The sequence below is a fragment of the Corvus hawaiiensis genome, chromosome 9 (assembly GCF_020740725.1).
Source record: "Corvus hawaiiensis isolate bCorHaw1 chromosome 9, bCorHaw1.pri.cur, whole genome shotgun sequence".
Lineage (NCBI taxonomy): Eukaryota > Metazoa > Chordata > Aves > Passeriformes > Corvidae > Corvus > Corvus hawaiiensis.
The window spans coordinates 24,795,491-24,821,511 of record NC_063221.1 but is presented as its reverse complement, the minus strand read 5'-3'; the positions used below and the strand labels follow the sequence as shown (position 1 = coordinate 24,821,511).

At 49.7% G+C, this 26,021-nt stretch overlaps 2 protein-coding genes across 2 annotated transcripts; both read right to left on the bottom strand.

Moving 5' to 3' along the window:
* Positions 1–597: 597 nt before the first annotated feature.
* On the bottom strand, positions 598–7,974 carry LOC125330468 (cytochrome P450 4B1-like). Its single transcript, XM_048313578.1, has 12 exons — positions 7,657–7,974; positions 6,643–6,784; positions 5,897–5,941; positions 5,685–5,812; positions 5,126–5,250; positions 4,880–5,031; positions 4,567–4,673; positions 4,207–4,397; positions 3,795–3,928; positions 3,286–3,350; positions 2,240–2,322; positions 598–1,520 (listed from the first exon to the last, which is right to left on the bottom strand). The coding sequence occupies exons 1-12, from the start codon at positions 7,840–7,842 to the stop codon at positions 1,352–1,354; spliced, it is 1,527 nt and encodes a 508-aa protein (XP_048169535.1). The 5' UTR covers positions 7,843–7,974; the 3' UTR covers positions 598–1,351.
* A 6,049-nt stretch (positions 7,975–14,023) lies between these two features.
* On the bottom strand, positions 14,024–25,747 carry LOC125330322 (cytochrome P450 4B1-like). Its single transcript, XM_048313341.1, has 12 exons — positions 25,248–25,747; positions 21,125–21,269; positions 20,422–20,466; positions 19,756–19,883; positions 18,141–18,265; positions 17,874–18,025; positions 17,200–17,306; positions 16,531–16,721; positions 15,918–16,051; positions 15,706–15,770; positions 15,416–15,498; positions 14,024–14,779 (listed from the first exon to the last, which is right to left on the bottom strand). The coding sequence occupies exons 1-12, from the start codon at positions 25,428–25,430 to the stop codon at positions 14,611–14,613; spliced, it is 1,527 nt and encodes a 508-aa protein (XP_048169298.1). The 5' UTR covers positions 25,431–25,747; the 3' UTR covers positions 14,024–14,610.
* Positions 25,748–26,021: the final 274 nt, after the last annotated feature.

Sequence of the window (26,021 nt, the reverse complement as noted above, 5' to 3'; positions counted from 1 at the left end):
CCCAGGGATAGGGTACATCAGCTGCCTGCCAAGCCCAGGGGGTTTTACCAGGGACCAAGGAGGGCTTTTTCTGGGTCTCCCACTGCCACCTAGTGATCCATTTCACACTCAGGACTTGCAGCTCATCCAGATGGTCCACCTTGACTGGTGCTGGGGAAAGGCTCCCTGTGCCCCCACAACAAGCCCAGTCCCAGGGCCAGTGCTCACCTGCACCCCTTGGGCAGGCCATTCATGAACTGAGCTGTTGACTCTCAGCCTCTGCAGGACAGGGTTGGAGGCAGACTCATGTTTCCTCCAGTTCTATTTTGCAAGCTGATGTTGTTCTTACCACCAGCACTCTTGTGTGTGCAGTGTGTATTTCTGTTTTGCTTTGTTTGACCACATATCATTTCAGTTGTTTCCTTACCATGGGAACTCCTGGAGTCAAAGGTGAGGTGATGGATGGGTGGGATGTGTGGAAACAGGCTCCTCAGGCTCAACAGGGTGCGTGCAAACAGTGCTTGTGGCTTGACAAAACACTGACAGGGCTGCACCCTCGGGCACAGCCTTGCCTCTGGCCTGCTGCACCCCCAGATGCAAAGGAAGCCAAAGCCATGCTTGGAGATCATCCCCACAAGGCTTTATTCTCATTTCAGAGAGGAGAACAAGGCTGATCACATGCTGTTTCCAGTGTGCCAAGTGCTTCCTCCAGGTTAGCTGGTGACAGGTTTCTGCGCTGGCTCCTGACTACCCTCAGCCCAAGGAAGTTCAGAGCTGGGGCAGAAAACAACCACAGGCATTCATCTCCATAATGGTGGGCACAGTGCCAGCCCCAGAGCAGGAATCTTTTGGAGGGTGGTGCGTGGGGATGCAGTGAGGCTGCCGGGAGGAGCCCTCCTGCCCTGGCACACCCAGGCTGGAGGCAGGGCAGGGACTGTGCTGGGGCAGCGCCCAGGCTTTAGGCATCCGTGCAAACCATGCCGGGCGTTGTTCACTGCCAAGCCCAAGCGGGGAACTGACAATGGGACAAATCCACAGATGGGTGACAGAAGTCCTGTCAGGGAGCGTATGAGGGCAGGTTGGAGGTGAGGAGATGAGCAGGACATGGAGGACGCCCGTGGAGGTGAAGGATGAGCCACAGCCATACTGTGGAACACCCTTAGCAGTGCTGCTCCCCCTGCAAGGAGGGGACCTGCACCTGCTGGGTTTGGTGTTTGCAAAGAGCCCCTCTGGACAGCAGCAGGACAAGGGTTAATATGGGTGAGGTCCAATGTGGCCACTGTGGGTCTGTTTGGCACTCTCCTCTTAAATCTCTGGGTGGAGGGTCTCCCCTGGGAGAGCTCTTGCCCCCCTGCCATGGTACCCCACAGGATCAGAAGATCTTCTTCAAATGCAGGTGTATCCCGTTGCTGGACCTGAGGATGATCTGTGGTACCATTATGGGAAGCTTGGATGGGTCTGGGCGGAGCTCGAAGTGGAGCAGGGTCAAGGCCAGCGCCACCTTCATCTCATTCATGGCAAACTGCTGCCCGATGCAGTTCCTGGGGAGGGGGTGACAAATGCTCCGATTGCTGCCTTTGTCCCTGACCACCCCCAAGCTGGACTCACCCCATGTGTGAGCTGGGGGACTTCCAGCTGCTGCGAGGATGACACCACAGCTTATCTAGTAAGCCCCTGATGAACTCAATTCTGTGGTGGGGTATTGCTATTTTTCTTATTAATAGGCATTGGAAAAAGATACAAGATTGAGAGAACTGGGGCTTACTTCACTAAGAAGTGCAGCCAGGATCCAGACACCTCTAAAAGGTTATTTCTGGCTCTGTGTGGTGATCCTCTTGCAAGTTACTGAGACCTCAGTATCCTGCATCTGTCTATCGATACAGCATTGGAACCACAGAGAGGTGGGCCCAGCTTGGCTTGGAGGTGCACTCGGATTCACCCCTAAACGAGGGAGCTGTGTTCCCACTGCAGGCAAGAGAAAATGTAAACATCTCCACAAAGCCACACAAAAAATGTGTGAAATCCTACCGTGACCACAGAGCTTGGGGTGTGGGAAGTGCTCTGGAGCTGACAGAGCATGGGAATCCCATTACAGGAGATGCTGTAATAGGAAATCCTGTTACAGAAAGCCTGCTTGAGTTGGCCAGGCCAACTTTGCTTGTGGAGACTGAGGGAGGATTAGCTGCAGGGGCTTGACTCTGAGCTAGGTCTCACATGCAAGGCAGCCTGATGGGAAGGAGAGGGCTGAAGGATCTCCCACCTGGATCCAGCAGAGAAAGGCAGGAAAGCATGGGAGTGCCTCTGTGTTGAGTTCTCTGGAGAAAACCTCAGGGGATCATAAACCTGTGGGGGAAACAAAGACCATTTGTTCGGTGTTTGGTCTGATCTGAGTAGCACCAAGGTCTTCCCTGGTCCCCAAGTTAGGGCTGGACATGGCCTCTGCTCTTCCTGGGAGAGCTGCAGATGACAGTCATCTCTCTACAAAGCCACCGAGTGGATCTTCCCCTTGGAGATATCCAGGTCACCCACCACAATGCCCAAGATGCCTGCAGGTGTTTCCTTATCCATGGCAGTAATGACCAAGTCAGGATCCCTGTGTTCCAGAGATGCCTGATCCTTGTTCTCCAGACAGAGAGACAGCTATGCACCCTGCCTCAAACTTTCCAGTTATTTCTTGAAGCCTCTAAAATATCATCTTCAAATCACTCCCCGGCCTGAAGGGCTTGGGGACTTCTCAAACCGTTCTAAGTGGGCAGCTGAAAGCAGTCTGGATATCTCTGTGTCACCATGCACAAAGAGACTATTGAACACCCATTCCCAGCACTTTGTCATATTCAAAGCCTTTGGGGTGTTTGGTAACTCAACTGAAGTTTGCATTTGGATGTGGACTGTTGGAATGACAAGGGAAAAAAAAACATAGCAGGGAGGCACAGGCTGCCTGGTCCAAGGGGAATGGATGTCTGGGCTCAGAGATCATCTTCCCTTTCTGTTGCAGTGGGGATCCTGCAACACGCATATACCAAACCAGGAGTCCCGTGGAAAGGAAATATATATGGACAGACTGATTCTTGCTAGCTGTTTCAGAGATGTTTATTTCTCCAGCCGCATGGCCGGAGCTCTGCCGAGGAACTGTTCCAGTCACGGGACCAAGGGTCCTTCTCCCCGCGCAGGGAACACAAACCAACCAATGGGAACGAGGCTGAGCAGGGACAGGAAACCCCGTGTCTGTGCCCTCAGGGCCCCTCTCCCAGGGCTACACGGCAGGGGAGGGACCCCAACACCTTTCCTGTTTTAAAGGTGAAATACCTCGGGGTCCTCCCAGACATCCCGGTTCCTGTGAATAGCAAATATGTTCAGTCCAATCTGGCAGCCTGTGAAAGAAAAGGGAGAAAAAGCTGATGACACCTCAGAGTGAAGATGCAGGAGAGGTGTTTTTGGGATTCTCTCCCTCCCTGAGCTCTGCAGCGGCTGTTGCAGGAGATCTGGCAGGGATCTCCTGGAAACCTCACATGGAAAAAAGAATGGCCTTAGAGCTAGGCCCCTTTCTCTCATCAGTGTATCACTTTGACTTGGCCAGGAACAACACTCCACAAGTCCCCTCTGAGCTCTGTGAACACCCCACCACCCTGGAGCATGTCATTGGACTCTGTCTGGCCACCCTTTACGGGCTCGCTGTGGTGGCAAAGCCGTGGTAGCTCCATACAGCCCTTGGGAGAAAGAAGGGAGTCTGGAAGACCCTTCAGCCTCTCCACACATAGCAAGGAAGCCTCGCTTGTCACGGACAGCCGCAAGAAGGATGAACAAACTCAACAGACCTGCTGGCAAGCTGCGTCCATCAGGAAATGTGACGGGTTTGGAGAGCTGTCGGGACACACCAGGAACTGGTGGGAACAGGCGCAAGCTCTCCTTGATGCACATCGTGGTGTAGGTCATCTTCCCAAGGTCCTCCCTGAAAGCAGACTTGCTGAGGGTGCACTCAATCCCTTTGTCTATGTCACTGATGAAGATAATAAACAGTACTGGCCCCAGTATGGACCCCTGAGGGATACCACCTGTCACTGATCTGGACATTGAGACATTGACCCCTGCCTGCTGGATGCCACCTTCCAAACAATTCCTCAACCTCTGAACAGTCCACCCATATCTCTCCAATTTAGAGAGAAGGATGTTGTAGGAGACCATGTCAAAAGCCTTAAAGGGTAAGAAAAAGAGTTCAAGATAGCTCACCACTCAATGGTATCTCGATCTCCCAGGATTCCCTGGATCTCCTCCCTGCACCGTTGCTGGTGCTCAGGGTGCAATGACATGCAGTAGAAGAGCCAGGAGATCCCACTGGCCGTGGTATCGTGACCCTCAAACATGAAGGTGTCCACCTCAGCACGCAGGTCCTCATCGGACAATCCAACTCCATTTGCATCCTAATGAAGAGGAGAGCATATAATGCCTAATCACACAGGCCTTTTATTTTTATACCCAAAGGGTTTGAAGGATTTGGTGTCTCTTGTGCTTCCTTTCTTGTGCTGTTGCACCCTCGGCGCCACACGGTTCTGTTCTTTGGCATTTGGTACAATAATTTAAAACATTCACCTTGCTACAAAGCAGAATGTCCAGAAAATCCAGGTGTCTCTTCTTCTGGATCTTTTCAAGTTCCCTCTCGTTGGAGAGCAACATCTTTCTTTCTTGTATTACCTGATCTGCACAGAAGAGAGATAAGTTCGGTGCATCCTGCCCCTTCAGAGTACCCTCATGTACCTGACCGCTTGGTCATCAGCTTGGGCTCTTGTTTAATGTGTAACCCTCTGGCCAACGCATACTGCAACCTTGCTCTGAGCCACTCCAGAGACAAGTGGGGGAGAGGTTCAGCTGGGGGACAGGACTGGGGAGAAAGGGGCAGGAATACCTGTGTGGGTATGGGCCAGCTTGCAGGCATCCTGAAACTCACGGCCTTTGCGAGTCAGGTCGTAGAAGACATCCTTGAAAGAAAAAGTCTGGATTCTTTTGTTCAGGAGGCAGCTCAGGTCATAAACAGCTCTAATGTAAGAGTGGGAGTTGCTGTAAGGAGGCCGAGGTTAAAGCTGGTGTTAGCAAAATGAGTGGTGAAACAGGAGCACTTGCTTTGCCAGGGTTTAGAAATTCAGGCACTGACCTCTGAGTCTGACAGTTGGAATTAAAGCTGAAGGCACATTTCATGATGCTGTCTAGTGTCATCAAGCTGACATCTTGAAAGAGCTCCACTGACTTCCTCTCCTTGATACGCTTGTCCCATTTATCCTAGAGGGAGAGACAGGGGTAAGGAGAGACAGACTACCATCTGTGGTCAGGTCAAGTTTTCCCGTCCCTCTTCCCAGATCCACAGTGCTAATTGCTTTCTTTTCTGGAAGCAGAGGCCATAGTTCATGATATATTCCATTAATCTAATCTAACTCTTCTGTGCATTTCTTTTTCCAGGTGTATCACGTCAAGGTATGAAAGGATATTCTTGCAGTGGTTGATTTTATTGGCAAAAAAAGAAAGAATAAGTGGAGAGTCCAAAGGGACACTGAAGGTGAAGGGAGAAATTTCAGAACTTCCAAACTACTCCAAAAGTTCAGTGAAACTCTAGAAATTATCTAAGTGCAGTCTCTTTCTCTCACTCATTCACAGATCTGATTATTTTCACTGTTTCACAGCTGAAATGTAAAAGTAGCAGGAGTGGGGATTCTTACCAGCATCACTTTGACGGAGTCTGACATCAGGGTCACATAAGATTTCAGAACATCATAATGAAAAGCTGGGGTGAGCATCTTCCGGTGCTGGAACCATTTGCTTCCTTCCAAGATCAGCAGCCCCTTCCCTGAAGGCACAAACAGCAAAGGGACAATCAGCTCCTTCAGGCTCTGATCATAGCTCTGACATCCTTACTCTTCTTCTGACTTACCAATCCAGGGAATTAGGAATCTGTAGGGTAGACTAGCCTTGGGATCTGTAAAACAGAGCAGGTATCAGAAATATATGAATAATGAATTCAACACAACAAAAGAGGAAATTCAGGATAAATTTGCAACGGATTTCACCCTCTAAATCACAAGATGGGATTACTCTCATTTCAAGACATAAAATATTGTACCACCAGAGGTAGCGTTTAAAAGCGGTCATCTACAATTATGATGGCAGTGGACTTGAAAAAACAGAGAAAGAACAAAAAAATGTGTGTGGAAAAGAAACAGCCACGGCAAATTTTAAAACTGAGAACAATGGATGGGAGTTACTGGGGATGGCCCCGTATTTAACACTCACATGCTCCACAGAAGGGAGCAGAGGAGAAAACTTAAGATGCTTTCTGAGAGCCATTGCCATGCCAGCTCACCCTTTTTACTGGGTTTACTGGGAAGCACAAATATTGCAGTGGTAGAATCCATAGAAGACAATAAGACAAATGACCCTCAAACTGGGAACTGACAGGAAACTGGAAGGAACAGTGCCCAGGAACCTGGTCACTGTTTTGCACTAGAATACAAACTGCTCCATAAAACCTGGGGCAGGCTGGCAGTTCATGAAGAGGAGCAAAAGAATTGCAATAGCTGTGAAGGAAGCTGGCAGAGGGGATGATTCCAGGTAAGTTTCCCAGTATTTTCTTGGTAGGAAAGCATCAAAGACTTCTCAAAACCAAATGTAGAGACTTACCTGTTCGGCCAAGTATGCTTTTGGCATATTCAGGATGATGGACAACTAGAGAAGGCAAGACTGGTCCAAACCATCTGGGAAAGGCATAGGGATATTCTTCTCCCCATGACAGTATCTGATGTAAAAAATTTTCAGAATGTATCTGCAATGAGAATTAATCAGGGATTAATAAAGGCAAAAAAAGAGGGACATGGAAGGGAGAGCAGAGGTTAAACTTGCACTCTCATGGAAAGCACATGCAAGACATTCTCTCTTGGGAAATGAAGGAAGAGTGGGCGGACTCGCCACACAGGGGCTTTTGTGCTGCAGGTGGAGGACAGGATGAGCATTGCAAGGGGACTGTGCACAAGAGGAAAAGCTGCCTGAGCCACCAAATCCCTGCAGCACAAGACAGCTCCACGGAGCGTCCCTTGCTGGGCTGGCTGCAGCTGAGCCACCTTAGGACGGCCCAGGCTCGGAGCAGCTCCATGTTGCACTTGGGAGTCTACAGCTGGCATGGGCAATGCCAGGATGCCTGGTGGACAGGCCAGGCAGACCAAGGCTGTCACACCCCTGTTCCTAATTTCAGCAGTGCAAGGTGGGCATGCAGGGTGAAAGCAAAACATCTTCACCATAGAATGATGGAAATGGCTGCATTAAAATTCCCTGCTTTTGTGGCCGTCTTCTTCAGTGGCTATAGGGCAAGACACTCCTACTGGTAGAAGGTTTCATGTAACAAAGACACGTTTTATGGTTGCTCATACTCAAAGAACTTCATGGAAGTCCCATAACTCTATGTTTGAGGGCATGATTGAAAAGAGCATGACTCTTTTTTGCCAAATGATGTACACCTCATATCCAGCACCCTTTCCTCTTGCCCTGCAGAAGTCTTGGCACTCCTTCTGCAGAGGTCCTCTCCTGAAGGAAGACACAGGAGCAGGGGACACACACACCCCATGCAGTCCTTCTCATCCTGACTGATACCTTGCACAGCTGGGATAAACCCACCCTGGCTGAGCCCAGCTCACTCCTTACCAGGTGATTGTGGCCATAGAGCCAGTGTTTTGGGGGGCCAGGGAATGCCTCCAGAGCTTTGGTGAGTTTCTTCCTCTCCCGGTAGAACTGGAGCACCTTCAGCAGCACAAAGATTACACCAAGCAGCACAGACAGCTGCAGGACGACAGCAGAAGGTCTGGCTATGTTGTCCAGCAGAGATGCCATGCTGGTCTGGGACACTGCCTTCTCCTGCCTGTTTCTCACCTGCTGCTCTCACACCTGAGCCAGGTGGGGAGCTCAGTGCAGGTAAAAATCCTCTCTCTCCTCTGCAGGAGCGGAGTCTGGCGAAATGGAGCTGACAGAAATTTATAGCTGCTGGAACATCATGGCAAACACTGCGTCAGCTCAGCCAGCAGCCTGTGCTCCCACTCGCCCTTTGACCTGCTTTCTGCAGCCTGCCCCTGCAACCTGGATAACAGATAGCCTCTGAATCTTTCCTGCTTTCTCTGAAGTCCCAGCAGCGCTGTCACACACTCACAGTCCTCCATGCCCAGGTGGACAAAGACAGAGGAGGAAGGAGGTGAGATGTAGGCAGGCTGGGGCTCTAGTTGAGCTCTGTGCTGTCCTCAGACAGTTCAGGTATAGAAGCCATCCATCTGCCCGCATGAGGTGAGGAACACAAAGGCCACCTCTTCCCAATGAGTGAGCTGCATGGATTCAGCCACCTTCATCTGTAAAAGCAGCGCTCTGGGCGACTGCAGCATCACCCAGCACTGCTGGGCTGTAATCGAGAGAATGGACATAACTCCAGCAGCTCACAAGGGATGTAGCCCTGCTCCCCGAGGGCTCCTGCCACAGAGAAGGCAGGAGACAAAACTGCAGTCCAGAGGAATTACCATGGCCAGTAGATGAGACAAGGAGAGGAAATGCTGCAGAGCAGTGAAGTGAGCGGCATCAAGGTGGAGAGCACATGATGGGGAGGTGTGATGGAAGGTCATGTTCCCTCTACAGTGCTGGTGAGCCCTCCTTCCTCTGTCCACATGGCATCTCACCTTCTCCAAAAAAGGCCCTGTATCACTGCATTTACCTCTCTATTGCAGTGATTGGTTAGGGCCCAGGTAGGACCCTCCTAGGAATCCCTGTGCAGATCCTGCTGGTTACCTGGACTCACATCCCATAAGCCCAGAAACCTGGAATGGCAATGTGGAGCTGGTGGAGAATTGGGACTGGAAGCATATGTGTGTGGGTGACTTCCAGGCATATTGTGAAAAGGAGGATCCCCAGATGGGCTGAAGTAATGTCCCATTTGTGTCTTGGGATATTATGAGGATAAATGGGTTATCATTTGTGGAGGCTGATAGTCTGATAGGATACAACATAGGGGCTGCTGAACTTTGTGAGTGCTTCTCTTCAATGTAACACATCTCTGAGATACAGGACTTCTGATGTTTGGGCACTTTCCTTTAGTTTTTAGTCTAAAATATGCCATGTCCCACTTTTTCTGCCTGTAGAGTCATTTTGTTGATAAAACGTACTGTTTATCTGATGTTCAATGTCACTGCCTTGGAGAACATCCCTGGTAGGCACTACACTGAGCAGCATTACCTTTTCACACACTTGGCCATCTTCATGAAAATTAGTGTTTCTTGTTATACTGAGCCAGCTGGATCTGTGTGAAAGTTCAGGGGAGAGTTAAAGATTGATCTTTAAGAGGCAGAAAGCTGCAATCTGTCGGGTTAGGCATTTCTTAGGGAGAGCTTTGGTGGTAGCCAGAGCATGAGGGACCCAGTTTGCCATGACAAACTCTCACGTGAAGACCTGCAGCAAATTCCTAAATCTAATGATGTTGTGTAGTTGGGTCTCTCGCAAGGTCTGCACAAGGAAAACAGGGAGGTCTGATGTTTGAGCCTTTGTTCACTGCCAATGGAGCTGTCTGGAATTTCCTGTGGCACCTATCCCATTGCCAGACTGACCAATCTGGATTTGGCTGGCACCTTTCAGTAATGATGTAAAAAATAAGTCATAAATACCCCCAAACCCACAAGTGGAGGGGACAGGCCAGTGGATGGAGTTTCTGGTGCAGCCACAGATGAAACTTTTATAACAACCCAGAAATTCTCAGTGGTGACAAAGTCCCTGGACAGTTGGTTTGTCCATGAACAAGGTCAATTTTTACCAAACTGGCTCCCTTATAGTTATAAAATAACCAATAACAACAACTGTTGAGCACGAAGCCAAAGCATATGGGTTGTCGTGAAGGTCAAGTGAGATGTCAAGTGCTGAGCTGATACGGAGGGAACATAAGGGACAGAGTGGCTAAACCCACATTTATGGGGATTTGGAGCAAGAATCTGAGCTTGGGTGATAGCAAAACTGGGTGCTTAACCCAGCCTCCAGCCTCTGCATTCTATATTTCACTGGTGGAGGGGAGAGAAAAGCCTTTCTCCTGTATTTCAGAGGTTTCACAGCAAGAGGGGCCATGAACACTCACAGCCTGGGGAAGATAACTCAGAGGGTTTTGCAGGGAAAGAAATCATGAAAGTTCAAAAGGAAAAGTGAAGTTGCTGCAGAGCTGCAAGCGGAGAAAAGTGAAAAGGGACAGTACTAGTTTGATCATTGTAAGGGCCTGGGACAAGGCCAGAACGATCTGTTAGCACCAGAAGAATCTACAGCTCTGGCGGAATCCAGAAGAAGATCCCAGCATGAAAAAGCAGGTACAAGGGTCTTCTGATAGCCGCAGCAGTCTGGGGGGGCTGGCAGGGGGCGCAGAAGCTTGGCTTGACCTTCTGGACATTTGAGACTGGTGAAACTGCAGTTGGGTGTTAAAGGGCACTTGGAAGGCTGTCAAACGTTTGCAGAGAGCCTCTGGAGGGCTGGCTCGATGCTGCAGATGTTCACATGATGGCAGTGGGGCCACGACAGGTCAGGCCACCAACATAAAACAACCCACTTACACTGAAAAATTTCCATCCCATACCCCAACCATGGACACAGCAGGCTGTGAAATTTGGGAGTTTTTTTTCTTTCTGGGTCTTGTGAATTTCTCCGCTTACTTTAGACACCTAAGCAGAAGAAGGAGAGGCTCTTCCTCACTGATTTAACTCACACTGTTGGAATTCATTGCAGAAGAACTGGTTTACTGAGCAGGTGAAATTTAGGTGGCAATTGGGTACTTTGCCCCAGAGCGTGATCTTGCAGCAGCTGCTTTCCCTGGTTGTGCCTGTGTTTATTCAGATAGGAGGAAGAGTCCAGGCCCATCTGTCCCTGTGTGTTCCTGCAGCACTCAGTGATGACAGATGAAATGTAACAGTAATGCCAAAAAAAATAATAACATTTCAAGCTTCCAAACACATGATAGATGAGAAAATCATGGCAAGAGCCCAGCAAGTGCTGCAGAGTAATGCAAGCTGCCTGGATCCCATCTGACCACACGTCTCAAGGATGAATGTATATCTGGAAGCATTTAATACAGCTGTCTTACAAATATGTTGCAATATTTACTTAATTTACAGGCTGCTTCCAGTGTAAAATCCCAGCGGAGTTTAGATGGAAATTGCTGGTGCCATCTGACAGTGAATTTTCCTGGAGAGCAGCGTGGGTCCTGTGCAGGGACAGCATTCCCGGTGCTGCAAGCCAGCTGCTCTCCCTGCTGGTCCTGCTGCTTCCAACATGCCTGGAAGCATCTGAAAAAGTGCCACCCCTGAACTGAGATGGACAGACACCCTTCATGTGACAGGGATGTGGCTGCACAGTGCTGGTGACAGTCTGTGGGGAAAGGAGTAATTGTGAGGGAGTAGGTGGCATCTTTGCCCTGCTGCTGCTGAAAAACCAAGCTGCAATGAGAGAAATCCAGGCTGGTTTTAACTGAAACAAAGACTTAACCCTTGCTGCACCTCACACAGCCCCTCCCGTGAGTTCTTGTTAAAATAGTGATCTGAAGGTCTGAATCCTTCAGACAGTCCAAGGTCAGCCCATCATCTTTGCAATTACCCTTTCTGCAGAAAGTAGGGAAGGATTAAAGAATGAGGTAAGCTCTCTGCAGCTGGTCCTTGACTGTCCTTAATGCTGTGAGCAGTACATCCCATGTGACCAGGTCTTTTTATTATTACCTTGTCTCTAATACCCAGGAGGGGAAAGGCAACTGGGGGGAATTGCTCTCAGGAATCACGTTCTGGAAAGATCTGGCTCACTCTGGCCCTGGGGCACAGTAGCTCCTGTTGCAGCCTCAGGCCCACTCTCCAGTTCAGAAGCAGAGCAGACATGGAAGATCTGTGATGTGAGACGGTGCAGGATGTGGGATGATGCAGGATGCAGGACATAGGATGTGGGATGAGAGATGCAAGATGTGGGATGATGCAGGATGCAGGATATGGGATGTGAGATGCAGGATGTGGGATGCAGGCTGGCCAGCCTGGCATGGAGAGCTGGCCTGGCATGAGGTGCTGGCCCATGTGGCTCAGGGAAGTTGGGAGCTGGGCTGCCATGTGTGGGGTTATTTGGAAGAGTGTCTCCAGCTCCTAGCCTCAGGGGGTGACAGCACCAAGGAGAGATTTGTGAACAGGTCTTGTGCTGGGTTTGGGTGGCTACAAGGGGAACCAGGCTCTGCTCCCTTCTCATGCAAAGAAGACACAAGCACAACACAGAGAGGATGGTGAGAATGCTGCAGAGCATCTTCCCTTTTCCTCTTCACATTTGAAGAGGCAGATTTTTAGCGAATCCTAGAAGTCACAAGGGGGACAATGGCTGAACAGGATGAAGAGAGGAGCAGTCAGGCTTTTCCATCCCAGGGCCCGGAACATTCGTGTGTTTCCAGCTGGGAAAGCAGCAGTGCAGCTTTTCCTGTACCCCCAATTCAGTCCACTCACAGAAACCAAGCCAGAGGTAACCTGCCCCTTACACCACATCCATTACCTCCTTTGGGCTTCTGGAGTACCCAGTAAAACCAGTCACCAACTTCTCAAACGTCTGCAGATTCCCCAGATAACCTATGTCAGGGCTTTAGAAATCTTAGGGAGTGCTTGATGTTACGTAATCTGTATCTACCCAAATGCAATTTAGCAGCTGGCATTTATTTAGACGAGGACTGTTATGTCAAGCTCCCCTAGTTTTATCCCCTTTAACCTACTCTCCTTCAGTGGGTACACCATGATTTCAGCCTTTGCTCTTGCTCATTAGGTGCTCATGCTTTAATCTTTCACATTGGAATGCCAAGGTCCATCCATTCCTCTTTAGATGGCTTTTTTTTCAAATCTTGTCTTTAAAAGAAAATTGCATCCAATACAGAGATATATGTAATTTATTCTGGTAATTTCAGTTATTTTGATTAAAAATTTTCTCATTTTGCACTTTAGAGTATGCAAGCTTGGAGTAGATGCCGTTGCTTTTATACTTAAATCTCCAAACAGGGTTGAAGGACACTGTCTCATTTCATTTGCTGAAAGAGAAGCAAGTGAAAAATTTTTGAGAAATATTTGTGTTTATGCATCCAAGTATGATGTTTGCTGTGATTGCAACAGCAGGATATTATTGATTATTATTACCTTTTCTGTCTCTCTGAATACCCACTGGAGAGATTGCTGCCTGTCAGTCATTTCCTCTCTTGTCTTTGTGCAATGTCTGTGCCTGCTCTTGTGTTTCAGACTTGCATCCCATTCACTGCCACAGTTTTTCAATTTATCGAGATAATTTTGCATCCTGATATGGCCCTGCAAAGAGCTTGTGGTGTCTCATAGTTTTGTAACTTTTTATATTTTGTTAAGCATACTCTGTCTCTCTTCTTTGCATAGTTGTGATTCCAGCTCAAGAGCTGCACCTCATGTCTCAAGAGGGGACAGGCAGCTGCAGAAAGTGGATTTTCTCCTGGGCTGCCCCAGCATATCCTTGCAAACCAGCCTCTGCAGGGGGGAGCTGTATGAAGTCAGCTGCTGTCTTACTGCACAGCAGCCTTCTCACAATCCTGGAACCACAGCTGACATCACTGTGATGATAATTGCAACAGCAGCCTTTGGGATTCCACATTTGATGTGTGATATTCTATCCCAATAATGATCCCTGCAGGGGAGGAAGACAGCTCACTAGTGTCCTCCAGTGTACCAACTCTCATAACTTTATCAGCTTAAGAAAATAAAATAATACTAAAAAACCAGGGACATCTCCCCCTCCCCCACACACCTTCTAACTATCAGAACTTAGACTGAAGATTGCTTATTGGACCCCTGTTAAGAGTAGCCCATGGAAGGAGATGCTGTGTTGGCTGTGCCTGGAGACTCACAGGCAGTTTCCTGGCCTGTCCAGGGTCATTTCTTGCTGCTCGTGGGCTTCCTCTCCATCTTCCATTTCTAAATGGGTTTTACACTGCATTTGTGATGAAGCAGACAAGCACCGTCAATATAAACAACACAGTTGCTGTTGCAGGAAAAATTATTGGTTTATTAAGACAAAAATTACAGAATATTTTGCAGTTTGGGCAGAATTTCAGAGCCCAAACTGGAATCAGTGCTTTCAACAAAATAGAGACCCACTGAGTGTGAGAAGTGAGATAGAGGCCTGCCACAGGCTGTCCCCACTGCAGGAGAGGAGGGCTGACCTCCAGGCACTGAGGAAGGTGCTGACGACGGAGCAGGGCTGGAAATGGTCACAGATTTGGCCAGGACACGAGTGTGAAGGCAGGATTTGGTAAGAAGGAAGCTGGTGGGACCCGCAGATGTTCCCAGGCCAGGCCAGCCCTTATGGCAGTGCAAGGGGACAGACAGCATGGCCATGCCTGGCAGCTCTGAGATCAGTGCCCTGGAGCAGACGGTTCACAGTGGTCTGTGCAATGTCATCCCAGCTACCTGGGCCTAGCCTGAAAAGGGCTTTCAGCTAGTAGACAAAGCACAGAAATCAGGAATCCTCATCCCCAAATCTTGCCCTGCACTTCTGCCCCAGAGAAAGAAACATTGTCCATCATCTGCTTGGTCCCTTCCTCTGGTAAAGGCAGGAAGGTTTCCAGCATCAGCGGATTTTCTTTAAGTACAGGTGAATCCCATTCTTGGAGCGAAGGATGAGCCGAGTTATTTTGCGGGGAGGCTTGGCAGGGTCAGGCAAGAGCTCGAAGCGCAGCAGGGTCAGAGCCAGTGCCACCTTCATCTCGTTCATGGCAAACTGCTGCCCGATGCAATTCCTGTGGAGAAACAGAGCAGCTCAGCCACCTCCACCACAGTGCTGGGCACAGCAAACACCCACAGCCCATCCCAGCCCTCCCACACCAGCACACATCCTCTCCTCTGCAGCTCAGGGGCTCCAGGCAGTGCTTTGGGCAGCGAAACCAGAGGCATGGGCTGAGCAGGAGGAATTTAGAGGAATATTGGGAGCTCATAAATGTGTGTTCAATGAGCATGGAGAAGGAGGGAGATGGGGAAGCTAAAGGAGAGGCCAGCAGGGATGAGGTGGTGGGTCTCCAAGCAGGGAAGGTCTGCAAGGTGTTTGCCTTGAAGGAGTGAGCACAGGGCAAAGGGAAGGATTGAGGGGAGGGGAGAAGGGGGAATGAAAGGGCAGGAGGGTGGGATGGGATCTTTGCATCAAGGAGAGGATAGCAGGCTCCCTGCAGGAAGCCAACAGAATGTTCCACAGCTTTGGGACCCAGTTCCCTGTCCCCAGAAGGGGCTTGGCAATGCTGCCTTCCCATTTTGCCTGCTGGTATCAGAACCCCTCTGTTACACAAACACTTATATCCTCATTTAACTATTCACTGCTGCAGGGCCAGGACTGCAGGTGGTTGTTTCTGCCCACTACACCTTCAGTGTTCAATTCCCCTTACCTCATTCCAGCAGAAAAAGGCAGAAAGGCGTGAGAGTGCCTGCCAGAGAGATTCTCCGGGGAAAAACGCAAAGGGTCAAACACCTGGAAATTAAGAATATGCAGCAAGGAGAAGCAATTATTTAAAGAACACAGTACTGACTGGTATCTTGAGAAATGTGACACCCCTTAATTTATGAAGAACCCCACAGGAGAGAGAGAATTCTTCTCTCCTGCTAACGGGTGAAGGGCACATGGGAAGAGGCACATCATAAAGGGAAAAAATTATTAGGAGATCAAAAGAAAACTGACCAAAGGATCTTTCCATACTTCAGGGTTTCTGTGAATGAGGTAAATGCTTATTGCAGTGATGCTGCCTGGAAAACAATTGAGGAGGAGAAGAGGGCTCACTGACAAAGAAACAAGCGAACATCTGCACAGCCCAGCCTGAACATCTGTGCCAGCGAGGATGCAGCTGGTGCCTGAGAGCAGAGTTTTGTGCAGCGGGAATGGGATTTACAGACCTTCCGGCAAAGTGCGTCCATCAGGGAAGGTGATGGGCTTGCTGAGCTGCCGGGACACTCCAGGCACTGGGGGGTAAAGGCGCAGGCTCTCCTTGATGCACATGGTGCTGTAAGTCATCTTGCCCAGGTCCTCCCTGTTGGGACAGGCAGGCTGAGCCCCACACACCCCCACTGCCTGTGCTGGGAGGTCCCTTCACCCACAGACATCCACCCCCTGAGCAGATCCCCCTGCAACAGAACAGAGGCACCCACAATGTCCAGTCACAGGCTGCTGGAGGCCGGGGATGCCAGGACACCTCTGAACAACCTGGACAACCACTGAACAATCTCAAGTGCAGCGTGACAGCGAAAGGTGAAAAGCACATCTATGATGTCCTGTGGTGAGAAAACAGGAGAGAGCAAAGAGCAATGCTGGTGGCCCAGGACTTGTATGGCATGCAGAATGTCCCTTCCAGGGTGGCAGACTTAGCTGAAGGATCTGCTCCATCCTGTGAAGTCCCTGGGCATGCAGCAACCTTTAGCACCCCAGCTTTTGAGCCTTGAAGACATTGCTCACTTAGAAATGGCAGAGATAGGAAAAGAGTTACCAGCAGAGGAAATGGTGCAGCCTTACCACTGGATTGTGTCCCGGTCCCCCAGGATGCTCTGGATCTCCTCCCTGCACCGTTGCTGGTGCTCAGGGTGTATTGCCAGGCAGTACAAGAGCCAGGAGATGCCGCTGGCTGTCGTGTCGTGGCCTTCAAACATGAATGTGTCCACCTCGGCACGCAGGTCCTCATCAGACAGTGCAGCTCCATTCTCATCCTAAAAGTCCAGAAACACTCTCAGTGGACCATACATGTAAAATTTATATATATATATATATTACAGTACACACACACACATATATAAATATATAAATATCCTTATATTCTTTCAGCTATTGCAAAAGGGGCGTGATGCTACCTGTGGGATACATATAAACAAAATCAATGTCTGTTTACACTGAATTCAGGGCCCTTTTCCCTTCAATTTTAAATCTCTTTATCCCTCCATATTAAACCACCAGGACTATGAAATCCCTCTGCAGGTTGTATACCCAAAAAGACACTGCCAACATTTCAACAATGGAAAATTGGATCACCTTGGTCTCTCTTCAACTGGGTGGGACTGGGCTAATTTTTCTTTTTCTTTATGGATTGAATTTTTTTTAATGGACCCTGAGGGTCTCTGGGGGTTTGTGGCACCCTTGCAAAAACTGACTGGCATGTGCCCTGCCACACACACACTCCTCACCACTCACTTTGGCACACAGCAGAATGTCCAAGAAGTCCAAATGTCTCTTCTTCTGGATCTTTTCAAATTCCCGTTCATCTTTAAGGGATTCCTTTCGCTCATGGATCACTTTATCTGGGGGAGAAAGGGTTAAAGGTTCAGCAGGACCAGGAGATGCCAAGCTGCAAAACTGTCCTGCCTTTGAATGCAAAGCTCACCCAAGGGGGTGAGCACTGCTCAGTCCATGATGCATTTGATCTGTGCTTCTGCACCCCAGGCACTTCAGCTCTTCAGCAGCACAGCAACAAATGCCATGGATATTGCCATCCTTTTCTGCAAACTTCTTAGTCCACCACAGACTTTTCAGCCTGTTTTACACACCCTTCATGCATTAAAATCACACCTGGCTTGGAAAATAAAAGCATTCCTTGCATTAGTGTTGCCTGCAGTGCTCATCCCTTGTTTCACCAGTCTCTGGCCATTTTACAGGAGCATTTCCTGAGGGCAATTCCTCCATTAGTCCAGTTTAATAACCAGGTAGCTGTGGGACCCCTTTGCTTCATGCCTAGATCAGACCACTACTGCAAGCTGATGCTCTGCTTGGATCTCAGCTCTGAGCCTCTGGGCAGGATCACTGCACAGGCAAGGAGGGACTGACTGCCTCCTTCCAAAGTTTTGGGAGAGGATGACAGCAGAGAATACCTGTGTGGTCGTGAGCAATCCTGCAGGCCTTCCTGAACTGAAATCCATGGGGGCTGAGCCAGTAAATGATGTCATTGTGGTAGGGGAAGATGCGGAGGCGCTGGTGCACCATGTGGCAGAGGTCGTAGACAGCCTGGATGTAGGTGTTTTTCCTGGAGAGTGGGAAATAGGAAGCTTGTAAATTTGGGAGCACAGTGACAAGCAATTTGCCCATTTCCCTTCTGAGCTGCAAACTTCCTGCCAGGGTTTGGGGCAGCCAGCACTGACCTGTTGGTCTGGCAGTTGCTGTGACAACTGAAGGCACATTTCATGATGCTATCAAGAGTCATCAAGCTGACGTGCTCAAAGAGCTCCACTGGCTTCCCGTCTGCTGTTAGCTTTTCCCACTTATCCTAGGGCACAAAGGAGACAGAAATGAGAAGGCAAAGGTCAGTTCTGCATGGATCTGCAGTCATACCCTGGTTAAATGAGTGCTCAGATAGGGATACATCCCTGAGAAATGGAAAAAAAAAAAGGGGATCCCTTAGACACCATCAAAATCCCAGAGAAGAGAAGCCAAGAGTGGGATGGTTAATACAAGATTTGCCTCAGGCAGCTGCTACTCTTGGATCCTGGTGGTGGTGAGCCCTGCTACACCTTATCCTGAGGCAAGAGCACCCTGGAGAAGCCCAGGACAGGTGCATTTCTGGGTGATGGAGAGTTATCTAAGTCTTCCTTAGGACGCAGTGTGTTCTCTGTGTAGGAGCAGCATATGCTGGCATTGGGCTTCACTGGGTCTGTTGGTGAGCACATATGAGCTTGGTGCTCAGGATGCAAACTTCGGAGCAAGGTTCTTTTCTCTGTCACACGATCTCTGTGCCAGTGCATTTTCCCAGCATGTAATACAGGAGCTCTTGCCCCACTCTGATCCCTAGAGAAACTATAAATCCTGTCTCTCTTCCCCAGCAGACATGAAGTGATGATGAATCCTCTGTCCCCTCACAGTGGCAAGGAATGAGTTGACTTAAAAGCTGGGAAAGAGAGGAGAGGGAGGAGTACGGTCCAAACCAGGCTTACAGGGACAGATGCACGTCCGTAGCACATACAACGATTGCCACCTGGTGGCACGGGCTCACACAATTGGCGCTGGCGTTGTGCACACGGAATTCCAAACTCCCAGGCACTTGTGAGCCTTGCAAAAGTCTTCCTGGCTCTCCAGCCCTCGGCTCCTGGCTGCTCCCTGGGCTGCAGGAGGAATCCAGCCAGGATCCGTTTGAAGCTGCTGGGGAGGTTGGAGTGAGGGTGGTGACGGAGAAGGAACAGATCCAGCACCCAGACTCCTCCAGTTCATGTGCACAAAGCCTGGTGCCCTTTGCCTGTAATTCCTACTGGTTTCCATCCTGCCCAGCACCAGTGGATTGAAGAACAATGCATTTTCACTGTTTATGAGGCATGGCAGGGATTGCAGTCCAGTCACGGGTATGCCAACAGCAAATGATACCCTTTAGGTTACAGTGTAGCTCTGCTACAACCTTTATTTTTGGGGGATTTATTATGAACCTTTATTTACTTCAATTCTTCATTTAGACAAACACCTTGTAAGAAGTTGCTGTTGGAACTGAGATCATGCAGGGTTTGGGGATGGCAGTAACATTCATCCTGAAATCTCAGCCACAGATCCCAAGGCAGCACCAGAGATGTCATCACTGCAGACAGGCTTGACCTGCTCATCCTTTCCAGCTCAAGGGCAGGGATTTGGGGTGACTCAGAAAGACTGACCACCAGGACACAGTGTGTCCTTACAATTACCAGGTAAAGAAAACCCTGCTCCAGCATTTACCTCCTACCCAGACAGGATGGGGAAAAGAAAACAGGGCAGAGAGAGGAGCACTGTGAGTCCTACCAGCATCACATTCGTAGACTCTGCCATCAGGCCCACGTACGGTTTCAAGACATCATAATGAAACCCTGGAGTCAGGAGTTTTCGGTGTTGGTGCCACTTGGGCCCGTGTAAGATCAGCAACCCATTCCCTGGGGAAACACAGGCAAGGCACGTTTTGCTGGGAACAAGCAGCAGGCTGCTCTCACCTGCCTGCAGACACAGTGTCAGCAAGGAGCATGATTAAATCTCGTGTCTGAACTGCTGTGAGAGGGTCTTTGCAAATGCTGCCATCAGCTCCAGGGTTCCCGGAGCTGAGGAAAGACCTGCCCATCGAAATGGCACAACAGTGTCTCTGAAAAGAAACATCAACCCCGCTGGAATAGAGAAGTTCAGAAAGTTCAGAACAGCAGATATATTTTTCACCAGTCCTCCACTGAATCTAAGCTTCTCCCACCACCGGCCTTTGCTATCTGTGGACATGTAAGAATTTGTACATATGTTATGTCTGAACTTTCCTTCCTTGAAAATAAATAGAACTACTTAGCACCTTTATCAATAAATGTAATAATTGCAGGAAGCTTTTAGGTATAACTCCGTCAAGGAGCAAGTACAATGCTGTTTATTTATAACATGCTTTTGTCTAACTTCAGAATCATTCCTGGCAGGCAAAGCCCTGGTAATACATACCAATCCATGGGACAAGGTGTTTATAGCTGATATTATCCTTGGGGTCTGTGGGAAAAAAAAAAAAAACATAAAAAAAGAGAAAATAAAATGGTATTTTCAATATATTCAATAGCATGAACCCACTGGTTTGCAGCTGAAAGCTCCCTCTGGGCTCTCACTTTTGGTTGGGTATGAAGCAAAATCAGTGGCATCCCTGCAGAACTCCCAGTATTTCACAACAAAACAACTTTGGCAATAAGCACATATAAAAGCAGATGCCCACACCGGAAAAAACAAGAATACTGGTAGTCCAAAGCCTGTGCAGCGTGATAAATGGTTAACCCTCTCAGAGACCACTGTTCAGCACCTTTTCTTCTCAATGCATAAAGGTCTTCCTCTGCAGTAGGAGCCAGATCTCTGAGCCTAGAAAAAAGCTCCCAGGTGTCTTCTCCTTGCTGGGATCAGGCACTGAGTAGTTAACTTTCAAGGAGCATTTGAGGAAGTCTGATTTTCCAGCAATGCACTTGGAGTCAGGTCAGCCCTGCAGCCCTCTGCCTGAAGCACCCAGGGCACAGCACAAAGGAGGAGTATCTCTCCATGCCTTGAGATGATTTCTGCAAGAAACCCTCTCTGTGAAACCCTGCCCTGCTGTAAATTTTGAGGTTGGCATGGGAAATCTGCAGGCTGGGGTTGCTGCTCCACAGCTGAAGCCATAATCTCTCACCTCCTCTGGCCAACAGAACCTTGGCATAGTCGGGATCAGCAACAACCAGGAATGCTGAGAAACTCCCAAACCAGATAGGGTGAGCATATGAGTACTTCTGTGCCCAGATCTCTGACTTGTCCAGCACATCTTCCTCCTTGAGAAACTAGTTGTGGAAAAGAAAAAAGAGAAAGAATACATAGATTCAGAGAAAAAAAAATTAAATAATCTCTCAATACTCTGTCTTAAAAGTTCAAGGTCTTTCTGATCACAAAACCAGATAAGGGCAAACAAGGTGTTGTTCCTCTGTGTTTGCAGAGCATGGGTAGTAGAGATGTTTGCTACTTTTAAAGCTCATATAAAATAATTCTTCCTTATCACTTGACCTTGAGATAGACAACATCCTTAGGCAACGAGGCGGTGCCTATCAGCTCATATATGTTACCTGCTCTTTTTCCATGGCCACTCCATAGAAGACTCAGATTTGTCCCAGACAGCATCTGCACTTGTGGCAAGCAAATATATTCTCACTTGCACATGGCTGAGCAATTAGCACCCTGCAGCTGGGAAAAAATACAGCAGCACTTTTACAGCAGCCAACAGCATCACTGCTGGGTCTGCCCCAGCAGTGCCTCCTGACTGGGAAATCGCAGCTTCCTCCAGACATTTAGGTGGAGAAGGCCAGTGTCCAGGCAAAATTCAACAGAATGAGTCCAAAGTCACCAATGGAGTGAAGAGAACACTGGTTAATATCATTACAATAAGAATTCATTTATTTCTGTGAATTGAATTTCATAGGCAACGAAGAGCTGGTGCTCCTAGAAAGATTTACCTCCTGTCCTTGGAAGCTGCGATCTGAGGAGCAGCATGAGCACCAGCGTTCATATCAGCAGCAGTGGCAGGTTCACTCCAAAGTGATCACTGCTTTATTGCTTTTATAGCCTGTGCTGTTATGTTCAGACAATAGACAAAGAACAAGTGGAAAGACCCATGGAAAGCTCCACAGTCACAGGCAAAGGAAAAAAATCACAGAGACAAAACCTTGTAAGATTCTTTTTTTTCTTTGAACAGAAACTACTCTGGGCCAATATGCAAAGGGAAGGATTTTGGTAAGCTAGGTCTGACAGAGCTGCTGCTGCTGCTTTGACTTGAAGTTTGAAGATTAATTAAATCAGCGTACTGGTGCAGAAATCAGCCACAAAGTCACCCTATTGACTGTATCAAGTGAATATTTGCTCAGGCGCTTTCGTGCTGAGTTAGCTCAGCTCAGTCTTTAGTCTGGCTGGTGTTTCTCAACCCAGGACATGGCTCGTACTCAAATAATCACGCACATCAAATTATCAGCCACGTGCGGCTTATCTCGGACAGGATACTCAGGAGACAAGGGGCGTCTGCCAGGGGCTGCACAGGCTGGGGGGGGCATGTACAGGTTCAGCTCCAAGGCTGAGCACCCCCTTCCTCACGAGCTGGGGGAGTCCCTGCAGCACAGCCCGTGTGTCTCCCACACGCAGCAGAATTATGAACTATACCCCTTTATTACTTATTACAGAAAGCTCAGCTTCAACTTCACTTACTCAGGTTCAAGATTGTGAACTTAGTAAACAGAACCATCAATTTCTCTGATTTCAGGGATCAAGTTTTGGGGCAAAAGGAGGAAGCCCTCCTCAGTGCCCACCTCTTCAGCAATGCCAGCAGAAGCAGGGCTTGGCACAGTGCCTTTAGCTAAGTGACACTTGAACATGTGAAAGTCCCTTTGATACAGCTGCTTGTGCTTCTCCTGTCATGAATCACAGAAAGCATAATGGAAGTAACTGGGAGATGCTGAGCAAGTCTCACTGGCAGAAGTCCTAATCCTAGAAACTTTTGCATCCAGCCTTGTTTTGGAGCACCAGCCTTGGTTTGTGCTGTCAAGAACCATTCCTGTGCTGGCCAGAGGGTTGAATGGGTTTATTTAAGAGGAGAGGTTACCCTCAAGGTGAGTAACCTGCTTCACCGAGCACTCCTGGAGCAGAGAGTGTAAAGTTCTGTGAGCTGCAGAGGAATAGAAAGTTCCCACTCCTTAATCAGGGCTCCAGCTACCCGGCTCTGCATGAAAGACCATTACTTCTACTTCTTTCTCCCTTGGGGGCTTGAAAAGAAAAGCATAAACCCCACCTGGGTCTAAGAAAGAAAGGTAATTGCCTGATCTCATGCTGAAATGCAAGTTTTGAAATGGATCCAACACTAAAAGCATCTAAGGAAGAGGCTTGAGGGCACTTTTAATGACTACACACTGATAGCAAATGATAGACAAAACACAGGAGCTGAAATCTGAGCATGAGGCTGTCCTTCGTGCAGCCAGAGCCGGGCTGGCTCCTCCCCACACAGGGCAGAAGTGGGCAAAGGGCTGCTGAGGAACTGACACCTTGTGCCAGTGGGGCAGTGACCCTGCTGTCCTTTGCTTCCCACCAACCCCGGCCATGGGGAGCCACTTTGGTCAGCTCAGGGCTGGCACTCTGGGTTTTAGCTAAGTCGTGCTGCTGCAGTGAGACTGAACAGCTCCACACAACCGCTTCCTGATATTTTAATGTCATTTCTACTGAGCGATTTGGATAAGCAGAGACTAATACCCGGAGAATGCCTTAAAACAAAGTGATGTATTCCCAGGAGATCCACCCAGAGCATGACAAATACATTTGAGATTCTAAACTGGCCTGGATCCAAACTGGCAAATAATCAGTTAAATCAACAGAACAGGAAATGTCAGTGCTCTCCCTGAATACAGCTCGAAGGTCCTCCTCGAGGTGTGTGCAAACTTTGTATTCAGCGTGTGCCCAGAGCATTGCTGGTTTCTTTGCTGGCTCGACGAACTGTTAGGCTTTGGGAATTCAGCAGCATTAATCAGCAAATGATTAAATCTTCAAAAAGGAATTCTCAAACAAACATTGTCTGAGGTAAAAGTTGAGCCACGAACAACCTAGCCATGATGACAGCAAGTGATTGGCACAAATTCCCATCCAGGACAAATAGTCACAACTAACAAACAGAAGAACATACTTTATTTAATTGCAGTTTTAAAGTCTAACTGGCAGTGTAACAAAGCCCTGAACTGGCCCATCTTCATGCTTACATTGCCAAAAGACTGCTTGTCCCATCCAGCACAGCAAAACTGGTGCTGCCACAGCAGAGAGACAAGCCCTGGAAGGTCTCCTGATTTCCCAGACATTTTTCAGGGTGCCAATTATTTAATGTGCCACAGATTTGGCCACGACAAGACAAGAGCAGAGCCCAGCAGAGGGCAAGGTGATTTTAAGCAGCCTTTAGCACGTACAGAAAAGCCTTTTGCATCAGGCAAGCTTAGTTACGCCTCGTGAGGCTGCTGATGAGTTGTGAAAATCTGCTTGCCAAGGCAGCCGCGGTGATCTGTGTGGGCAGATGCATACCTCGGGGAAGAGTCATCCCTGCCACCAGTGAGCAGAACAAGGCTCACCTATGTACGTGAGTTTAGTTGTTCACGGCTTCAATGCAACTGTAAGAAGATCCACAGTCCCTGTGCTAGATGCAATGCCTGTGGCGTGTTTTGTGGCTTAAACGTGGCTCAGAATGATCAGTTGTCTGGTTCACCTGGCCGTGAGGCCGATGCAAGCTGGCAGGGGAGAGAATGTACTCCTGGATGCCAGGAGCAGCGAGCATCTGGTCAGCATCTCATCAGCTCAGCGCCGCAGGAGAGCTTCTGCGGCCCTGCCCTGGCTGTCAGAGGAGCAGAGAGGTGACAGTGGAGCCTGCCCCGGACAGAGCAGCGCGGCTCTGCTGCCTCCAGCACCGATGCCGGCTCACATCCCGAGATGACCTTGCCTATGCCACACTGTATTACCGCTCTCTTTGCGTTCGAACCAGCCACCACCCTTTTCCACCGTGCAGTCTGCAGCAGCCTGCGGGAGCTCTGCGTGAGCCATGCTCTCTCTAAGCCTCACGGGCAGCGACAGCACACTGCTCTGGCTGAGGAAAGGGATGCCCGCCTCTCACCTACCCCGCGGACTGGGAGCAGCAGTTCTCCCGGACCACGGGAACAAGTCCCACTAGCATCATTCCCACACGCCCCTCGGGAAAGCTGCTCCCCGCACTCCCCCTCGCTCCCGGCAGCGCAGACCCGGCTCTCCCCCACCTCGTGGACGTGGCCAAAGAGCCAGTGGGTCGGGTGCCCGGGGAAGTCGGCCAGCGCCCGGAGCAGCTCACGCCGCCGGTGGAACAGCTGGATGGCTTTCAGCAGCACGCAGGTCAGGCAGAACACGGCGGCCAGGTGCAGCACCCTGGAGACATCCACGCCCAGCCACAGGAGCTTCATCATCCCGCTGAGAGCCGCCGGCAGCTGCCTCCGGCGTCCCCCAGCGCCCCGGCGGCACCGGCCGCGGCAGCCAATGCGGGGCGGAGAGGCAGGTCCAGAGTCCGAGCGGCTGCCAAATCACGGCAGCGCTTGTTGGGAGGGAAGGGAAAGGAGAGGAAGGGAAGGGGAGCATCCCGCGGGAACGCTCCGCTCGCTGCCGCACCGGCTGGGAGCTACTGCCCGCCCCGAGTCCCCCACCGCCGGCACCGGCTGGCTCCGCGCCGGGACCGCAGGCCAAAGAGAGAGGGAAAGACCGTACCCTGGGATTCCTCCTCCCGAGTTCTTCATCACATGTTCCTGCCTCACGACGTTTCACCCTCATCTCCACCCTTTCCCATCCCGCATCCCGGCTGACGGCTCCCGCCCTCCTTCCCTGTCTGCCTCCCCGCTGCCGGCACTGTGAGCCGCATCCCAGCGCCGACCGGGACAGCATCTCCCCAGCAGGAGCGCGGGGAATCCCGCACCGCGCCGGCTGGCGATGCCGGGTGTCAGCCGAGGGCCGGCTACCGTGGCAGCTTTGGCACGCCTTTGGCACGGCTTGGTGGCAGGCAGACG

Excerpts from the sequence above, each read along its gene's own strand:
- LOC125330468 (XM_048313578.1), bottom strand. The coding sequence starts at position 7,842 with ATGGCATCTCTGCTGGACAACATAGCCAGACCTTCTGCTGTCGTCCTG. Across the intron at positions 5,032-5,125 it reads TCCAACTGTCAGACTCAGAG|CAACTCCCACTCTTACATTA; the intron begins GTCAGTGCCTGA and ends GCCTCCTTACAG. Across the intron at positions 3,351-3,794 it reads TGGACGCAGCTTGCCAGCAG|GCTGCCAGATTGGACTGAAC; the intron begins GTCTGTTGAGTT and ends TTTCTTTCACAG.
- LOC125330322 (XM_048313341.1), bottom strand. The coding sequence starts at position 25,430 with ATGATGAAGCTCCTGTGGCTGGGCGTGGATGTCTCCAGGGTGCTGCAC. Across the intron at positions 20,467-21,124 it reads GGTTCTGTTGGCCAGAGGAG|ACCCCAAGGATAATATCAGC; the intron begins GTGAGAGATTAT and ends TTTTTCCCACAG. Across the intron at positions 14,780-15,415 it reads CCTTTTTCTGCTGGAATGAG|GAATTGCATCGGGCAGCAGT; the intron begins GTAAGGGGAATT and ends GTTTCTCCACAG.